General features: G+C 42.6%; 1 protein-coding gene across 2 annotated transcripts; it reads right to left on the minus strand.

The window, feature by feature from the left end:
- Positions 1–66: 66 nt before the first annotated feature.
- EXOSC1 (exosome component 1) lies at positions 67–8,319 on the minus strand. Of its 2 annotated transcripts, XM_079794003.1 has the most exons (8): positions 8,255–8,319; positions 8,031–8,146; positions 6,109–6,183; positions 4,745–4,833; positions 3,879–3,912; positions 3,325–3,375; positions 3,109–3,193; positions 67–2,396 (listed from the first exon to the last, which is right to left on the minus strand). In XM_079794003.1, the coding sequence occupies exons 1-8, from the start codon at positions 8,283–8,285 to the stop codon at positions 2,290–2,292; spliced, it is 588 nt and encodes a 195-aa protein (XP_079650129.1). In that variant the 5' UTR covers positions 8,286–8,319; the 3' UTR covers positions 67–2,289. The 2 variants fall into 2 exon arrangements, with proteins under 2 accessions (XP_079650129.1, XP_079650130.1); XM_079794004.1 differs by lacking the exon at positions 8,255–8,319 and having other exon boundaries at positions 3,872–3,912; positions 8,031–8,093.
- Positions 8,320–8,432: the final 113 nt, after the last annotated feature.

Genomic DNA, 8,432 nt, shown 5'->3' on the forward strand with positions numbered 1-8,432 from the left:
ATGACAGATCAAGAGCTTAAGGACAACCAGTCACAGCTTGACACAGCCTGGTCCAAAATTGTGTATTACTAGGCTTTCCACCTCAGGCTGGAGGGGTTGGGGTTAGCAGGTCTTGGCTGAGCTCTCCATTCCTGTTGTCTCTACAGCTCTTGCTCAGTGGTGCTGGTTACCAGATACTCCTTGACTGGAAAGTCAAATTCTGAAACTATTGTGCTCTCTAGAGTAAGGTAAAGGCTTGACCAGATTTTTAAAAAAGCCAATCCTTTTCTATTAGTAACTTGTAGACTTGATTCACACTTTTCTTTTTGGCCCCTGAAGTTTTTTTTAATTCTCACCCAAGGATATTTTTTCCCTTGATTTCTAGAGTGGGAGGGAGGAGGGGGAGAGACATTGGTTGGTTGCCTCCCATGTGCCCTCCTAGCACCTCTAACCCCAGCACCCCTATGGGGGCTGGGAAACCTGCAACAGAGTAAGTGCCCTTGGTCCTCGGGCTGACACTCTTAACCACTGAGCCAAAATGGGCAATTTTTATTCACCGATTTTAGAGAGAGGAAGTGGGGGAGAAACATCAACTTGCTGTTCCACCTATTTATGCATTCATTGGTTGGTTCTTACGTGCCCAGACTAGGGATCAAACCCTCAACCTTGTAATATCGGGAAGATACTCCAACCGAGTCACTAGGCCAGGGCTGGCTCCTAAAGTTCAGCCCTGTCAGTCAATATCCTCAAAGATTACACAAAACTTCATAAAATGACTTGATGCAGAAGAATAATTCCATTATACACACAATTGGGAAGGGATGCTCACATTTACCTTCCTTCAGGCCTTTGAAAAGGTCACTGGAACATGAGAAAGCCCATAAGACCTTCCTCGTCTATTAGGAAAAAGTACACCTGTTAAGCTAGAATGAAACTCTGTGCCAGCTAAACTCTAATCATGACAATCTCTGAAAGGTCTGGTATCCCCAGATTACAGAAAAGAAAATGGGCTGAAAGAGATGTGGACATTGCCAGAAGGTGTACTACTAAATACTGAAAGAGGTGAAGGACGTTAGTTCAACTAAATCAAGGTTTAGTTTTCTGACTATAGAGTAACCCTAGGCACATATCTTGGTTGCAGGCTGGATCCCTGGCCCTGGTCAGGTGCATGCAGGAGGCAACCAATCTATGTGTCTGTCTCTCCCCCCTCCCTTCCACTCTGTCTAAAAATAAATGGAAAAATATCCTTGGGTGAGTATTAAAAACAAAATAACATAAAGCCACCTGAACTGCTCAAGGCTAGAACTAGAGACTTGATTCCAAAGCTCACCCTCAATCACTGTCCCTACACATAAAAGATGTGGGGTCCTTGAGTTAACACCTCAAGATGTGACATCTCATAATTCACGTTCCGTCCATTCCTCCTGTAACCTCTCCATGCTTAACCTTCATGCCATTCTCATCCTCAAACATGTGTTCGTTTGTCCCAGGACTTACCCTGGACTTCTCTCTGCCTTGAATATCCTCACTTCACTTCTCTAAGTTCTTTAATTCCTTTTACCTCCTGTCACAAGTCCCTTCCTGACCTCACACAACAGTGCCGCATCCCTGTTTTCAATTCAGGTTTAACAAACATTTCCTGGAGTTCTCACTCTCTCAGTAACACTATGATCACCACCTAACTTCACAACTACGCCACGCTACCTGAATCACCACGTGTCCTATAATAGTCAGGAAACCATATTCTCTCTAAATGAGGGCATGTATATAAAGTGCTTGACCTAGTGCCTGGCACATAGTAAGTATTCAATTAGCAAAAGTACTCAAAAGAGAACATAAAATATAAAAAATATTTGAGATCAGGCTTTGTCCAGGGCAGGCGTGCACTTGACACATGTCCGTTAAGGGATGCCCCCAGGCAAACCCCTGCTCCACATGTCATGGCACCGTTTAGATTCCTTTCCCAACTCAAGACAACAGAAACCATAAAATATTTTTAATAAAAATGTTTTGTGTCACAGCAAAATTACGTATTTTCTAAGACGGTCAGAAGGAATAGGCTATCTCCAACATTATACAGTTGGTTTATGTAGACTCCAAAGGAAATATTTGTCACTCGAGAATGAAATCCACTGAAAGGTTCACAAGAAAAATGTTCCACCTACAGAGTTAGTTTCTGGCAGACACTTCTAGAGCTGGCTGTTGGCTGATCCCAGGAATGTGAATAAAACAATGGCATCTTGTTACTTTCACAGCATGTACTCTTGGAAACAGCTTACCCCTTCCCTCCTTGGGGTAAAATGTAGCTTCCTAGGTCTGCAAGAATTCGGGCTGTACTCGGGCCACTTTCCGGAATTCTTTGGTGTGGGTCTTCGGGCACTGCATCTCACACCAGCTGATGGGAACCATCTGGACACCTAAGAGGGAAAACAGCTCGGTATGAACTGAAGTGTCACTGAGTACCTAGTGAACCTCCCCTCGTACAGAAAAAATCTTGTTTATTCCACTGACTTACGGAGTTAAGATATTCTCTTTTTCTTAATTTATATAAGAGAATCATTCTAATCTTAGCAGCATCTACATTCACATTGCTTCCGTAATAATTATAAAATAAGACAAACAGCCCTAGCTGGTTTGGCTCAGTGGATAGAGCATTGGCCTGCAGACTGAAGGGTCCCAGGTTCGATTCCAGTCAAGGGCACATGCCCAGGTTGCAGGCTCGATCCCCAGTAGGGGGTGTGCAGGAGGCAGCCAATCAATGATTCTCTCTCATCATTGATGTTTTTATCTCTCTCTCCCTTTCCCTTCCTTTCTGAAATCAATAAAAATATATTAAAAAAATAAGACAGCCAAAACCGATTTGGCTCAGTGGACAGAGCGTCGGCCTGCGGACTGAAAGGTCCTAGGTTCGGTTCCGGTCAAGGGCATGTACCTTGGTTGCGGGCACACCCCCAGTAGGGGGTGTGCAGGAGGCAGCTGATCGATGTTTCTCTCTCATCGATGTTTCTAGCTTTCTATCCCTCTCCCTTCCTCTCTGTAAAAAATCAATAAAATATATATTTTAAAAAAAAATAAGACAAGCATAGCTTCCAGGGAAAGGTAAGCATGTGGAAGCATGGACCAACTCACCTGATTCACTGTGGGCCACCACCACTCCTAGCTCATTCTCGGCAGTGGTCAGGAGGTAGTTGGACTGTGCATCACCTAGGGAGATCTAGTCACATAACACTGGTGAAGGAAAATGACGGCTTATAAGTCTTCCCTCCCATAGCCACTTGAGTTGTATCTCTACTTCCATTTCTTCTTTTAACAAAGGCTCACAAATCTGCTGGGAATAAAGGATACCACTTTGGCCAAGACAATGTCACCTGGGCGAAAACTCTTATAAATTTCAACCTGTAAAGAAAGAACAGGAGTGTCACATGATAGCTCTAGATTAGGTCTACAAGAAACTATTAACCCCTCTGGTAGACTCAGTCTATTTTCTAATCCCAGAGGGTAGACGTCATCATTACTCAAGACAACCAACAACTTTTATTCCTTCTACAGCATCATCATATAAATGAAAGACTTTGAATCTAATAACCCGGTCAGGAATCTGACTTGGGCAATAGGTAACTCTGAGTAGGTCCAGAGTAAGTCTGAGGAAACAGCAATGAATAAATACCTGGGCTCACAGGCAAAAAGTAAACCAGCCCTGCTCGGGTCAACAGGATAAACAAAACTCATATGGAGAGGAAACGAACAGTGAGGTGAATTCTACACTTTCCAGGAGGGAACACCTTCAAATTCTTTGGACGCCACATTCCCACAGATCTTTAAAATTCGCTGGAATAATTTAAAAGAACTGAGTCCTAAAGCCAAAAAAAAAAAAAAAAAAAATAGAACCAACCAACAACCTTGTCTTTTTCAGTAGCACGGACATCTTCCTTGCTATAAAAAAAGAAAATTAACAGAAAGATTAATTATCTGTGAGAAAGAATTATCTTGAAGATGGCTAGCAGACAAAGAGCTGTAAGAACAGAGATCAAGATGTAATTAGGACCCAGCTGCCACCCAGAGGATCAGGGTGGAGAAGCATCCCCAGGCCTCACAGAGAGGAGAAAAACCACCTTTCACATTCTTGGATCACATAGAGCAGCAGGATCGATACCTCTGACTAGAGAAAAGCAGATCAGAATTGGCGAGAAAGGATAAGGAACTTTGCTTATCTGGCTCACAAGAATTGTTTGTCCCTTCTCAAAGAATCCTCCCCAAACCCCCAAAAAGAAAAAAGAATCCACAGGGGAAAATAAATCTACCCTTTTATCCAATAACCTTTGTAATGTCCTACAATCCTTGGGTTTAATCTATATTAAATTCAATTCAAGAAAGGAAGGTACTTCCAAAGTGTTTTCTACTTTGATCTGAATCATCCCACACTGCTAATCTCTAGCTTAGCTCAGTTCTTTTTGCTTTGTTCTTAGGCCTTTTCTCATTACTTTTTCCTTTTGTCCCAACTCACATATTACAGTATTTTCTTAGGACAATACCTGGGGCGAATCAAAGTACAGAGAGGAGAGAAATAAGCAGGAGGAGGAATTGCAATTGTTCGTAAAAATTCTTTTTTTTTTTTGGGCCAACAGTTCTTTTGAGACCCAATTTCAATGTCAAACAGTTCCTTATGTGTACATGTCAGCAATGACATTTCAGTTCTGGATGGTGGAAAAAATTCTAATCTTATTCCAGGTGCTGAGGCAAATGTGAAGACAAAAATACTTCTTACCGGATAGTTCCTCGAAAAGAGTTCTTAAGTGGTGTGGAGCCCACATACAGGATGTGTACTTTGGCAAAGCGTGAATTTATGCTAGAGACCTGTGGAACAGAGAAAAGATCAGCATTAGAGTATTAGCAGTTGTCAGCTCAAGGAGGCAGCAACAAACTAGGAATTACCAGGATTTCAGTCCAAGCAACCTTACTAAGTATAGAATTTAAGACAACTTAACTCCTACTTATCCTTGCATAAAGTGGAATAAGAGCCACTCTGGCCAATGGAGTTACTGTAGGAATCAAATGAAATAGCACAGTATAGATTTTGAAAAACACAGATGTCTAATATAAATAGACACAGGGCATGATAGCAAATCCAGATCTTTAGCAGGTCTTATTAAGAGGCCTATAGAGTGGATGGAATTTAAGTCTACATTTCAGCTGCTGCATAATATTTGGATCACTGCCTCTCCAGTTATTTTCAGAATTACACATAGATTTTTCGGCTGGAGCAAGTTATAAAGAGAGAAACCAAGAGCTCCAAGTTAATGTAACCTGGCAGAGGGTGGGATGATGTACTGGAGTTACTGATCAGTATAGCATTAATTTGTACTTCCCATGGAACATCCTAAAGACTTTATATTTAACAGGAATGCAACAGTATAAAGTTTTTCACTTTTCTGCAGAAAAAGGTCTCATCTCAGATATTCAAAGATACACCTTCTTACCACCTTTTGGAGCCCGTTTTCCACACAAGTAGAACTACATACTCAGGGAACCTGTTCTATGAAAGAACTATGCAAACCTTTACTTGGCTGCCTTGATCATTATCCTAGATATCTTTAGACCAGCACAGTCCAGTAAAGTTTTCTGTGATAAAAATGTTTTGTATTGACTAATATGACAACCACTAACCACATGTGGCTGTTAAGAATTTGAAATTCGGCTAGTGAAGCTGATAAATACATTTTATTTATTTATTTTTTCAAATATATATATATATTTTTATTGATTTCAGAGAGGAAGGGAAAGAGAGAGAGAGAGAGAGAGAGATAGAAACATCAATGATTAGAGAGAATCACTGATCAGCTGCCGCCTGCATGCCCCCTACTGGGGATCGAGCCTGCAACCCAGGCATGTGCCCTTGACTGGAATCAAACCCGGGACTCTTCAGTCAGCAGGCTGACGCTCTATCTAATGAGTCAAATTTATTTATCTAGGGCGCTGATAAATAAATTTTAAATTTTAATTTACTTACTTTTAAATGGCCATATGTCGCTAGTGGCTACCATATTGAACAGTGCAGTTCTACAATGATCATGATTTCAGTACTGGATGTGGGTATCGGTATCCTAAGTAGGGACGTTAAATCTAACTTACCTTACAGGTTACAATAGCTCCCACATCTGGCAGTAATTGGGACTCTGTTTCTCTCATCACAGACACAACAGGAAGCTACAAGGAAAACCATAAACATGAGTATCCTGGCTAAGCCTTGGGGCAGAGGTATTTGTGGCTTGAGTGTAATATAGGAATGTCTTGGTCCAGAGTTAAGCCTATGAGGGCAGGTGGACTACAGATTCGTTTGTAGCCCAGAGCAGAGAGCCTTAGAAATTTTAGACAATAGGAGGGCCACAGAAAGAATGCTGCTAGAAGACATAAACTAACCATTTCAGATCAGTTCTAACAAGTTTTTGTGGGTGACTTTCTTGGAATTATTTGGTATAAAATTTCTTGCCTAAAATCATGGATAATTTGACTCTTTCTTCCAAAGCTATACTGCTTATTCTTTGTATTTCTCATTATACAGGCTACAATTTCCAAATAAATGTTATATAACAGTGGTCATACTTGTTTGCTTCTGGTTTAGGAGAATACTTGTAGAGTTTTCTCTTTGAGCATGGTATTAGCTGGTGGTATATGATAGATAGTATTTTTGAACCTCATATGCTATTAATCTCTCCCTTGCTCATTATGTTTTGGCTCTCCTGGCCTTTCAGTTGACCAGCTCACTAAATTTCTTCCCATCTCAGGAGCTCTGTTCAACCTGTTCTTTTTGCCAGGACTGAGCCCTTCCTATTTATCCTTTAGATTGGTTAAATGTCACTTTCGCTAACTAGGCTGGGTTTACCTACAACATATTCTCATGGTACCCGGTAGTATTCTTTTAAAGCAGTCATCACATTTGTAACCATACATTAATTTGAGCATTTATTTACTTACAATTTGGGTTTGTGCCCCTTGATAGCAGAGACTATGTGTATTTGGCTTATTACCATATCTCTAGAGCTCAGCACTGAGCCTGACATATGAACATCCTCAACAGATGTCTATATCTAGGATATGAACAAACTTACGAATGTTAAGGACATTCCCAAAACTGAATGAAAAGCCTCTCACTTTACAAATGAGGAAGAACTTAAAGCCAGAGAGTTTGTTTCTTAGATAAATCAGAATCAAGGTCTAGTTAGCCAATACCTAAGTGTTTTAATTCTGAATCCTCTTTCTAGTACACTACCTGCTTTAAGCTGCTCCTTCAAAGACTGCTTATCTGATCCTGAGTTAACACTGTGTTAGGCTCTGGAACTTGTGCATTCAACGAATGTTTATTGAGCATTTACCTTGTGCTATGCATTAAAGGTATGGTGGTGAGGCCTGCTTTCATGAAACTTAAAGTAGGGAAAGAGTCTAGTGGGGAACATGTAACTGTTTAATTATATGCTGAGATAAGTGCTTGGAAGGAAAGGAATACAATTCTTTGTATTAAACAAAACAAACAAAAATAAAACTCCCTTCCTCAACTAGAGGGTCCAGGAGGGCTTCTCTGAGTGATACTTAGGCTATCTGAAGGATAGGCAGGGGTTACACAGGATGAGGAGGGGAAGAGAGCGCCAGGCAGATGGAGTGCGTACAAAGGCCCGGTGGCAGGAGAGAGCTTAGAGCACGAGCGACGCTGAAAGAGGCCTGTATGACCAGATGGTAGAGGGTGAGGTGGGGATATGGCTGAAGCCAGAGGAGTAGGCAACATGCGGGCAGGAGTCAGCTCACTGTAGGGCTGAGCTGGCCTCTGCTCTTCCCCCAACATCCTTCCCTGAGTGTCAGCAACACAACCAAGGGTCCCCAAAACAACTGGCACCCTTGTGCCAACTAAGTGCCTGGCAGCAGGAAGAAACTTCAGAGACCCACTCTTCCTGGTGAGGCGCTAAAGGTGCGTCCACAGTGCCCTTGCCCAAGGACCGCGAAATGAAAGGCAGCCTAGGAGCAAGGCAAAGACCGAGGAGATGGAAGGCCGCCCCCTTTACCGCGCCGTTCTCGCTGCTCTTCGTCATGCAGCCAGCAAGAGACGAAAAGATGTAGCCATGCCGGGTGTAGGTGCCGCTGCCTGGGCTGCCCTCCTCCAAGTTACACAGACGTTCGCCTGCAGGAAAAAACGCGGCATCAGCCACGGGTGCCCAGAAGCTGCGGGCCATCCAGCCTCCCTGCCTCTGTCCCTATCCGGGACTCGATATGGGCATCGCTCACTCACCCGGGATGCAGTACCTCACGGGCGGCGCCATGACAGCCACTAGCCAAAGCCCGGAGGAAAACGAAGACGACCTCTCATTGGCCAAAATACAGGTGCAGTGCCTCAATAAGAAACGCGCCAATTGGTGCGTTTGTCACGTGACCCCCGCAGTGCCTTTCAGAAGGAAGTAAACTACATG

Source organism: Cnephaeus nilssonii (genome assembly GCF_951640355.1).
Source record: "Cnephaeus nilssonii genome assembly, chromosome: 16".
NCBI classification, from domain to species: Eukaryota; Metazoa; Chordata; class Mammalia; order Chiroptera; family Vespertilionidae; genus Cnephaeus; species Cnephaeus nilssonii.

What these genes read in the sequence shown, in the direction of transcription:
- EXOSC1 (XM_079794003.1), bottom strand. Translation starts at nt 8,285, where the DNA reads ATGGCGCCGCCCGTGAGGTACTGCATCCCGG. An exon ending in CGTGAGGTACTGCATCCCGG is followed by an intron (nt 8,147 to 8,254) that starts GTGAGTGAGCGA and finishes TTTTTCCTGCAG; the next exon opens with GCGAACGTCTGTGTAACTTG. An exon ending in GTGCTACTGAAAAAGACAAG is followed by an intron (nt 3,376 to 3,878) that starts GTTGTTGGTTGG and finishes CTTTCTTTACAG; the next exon opens with GTTGAAATTTATAAGAGTTT.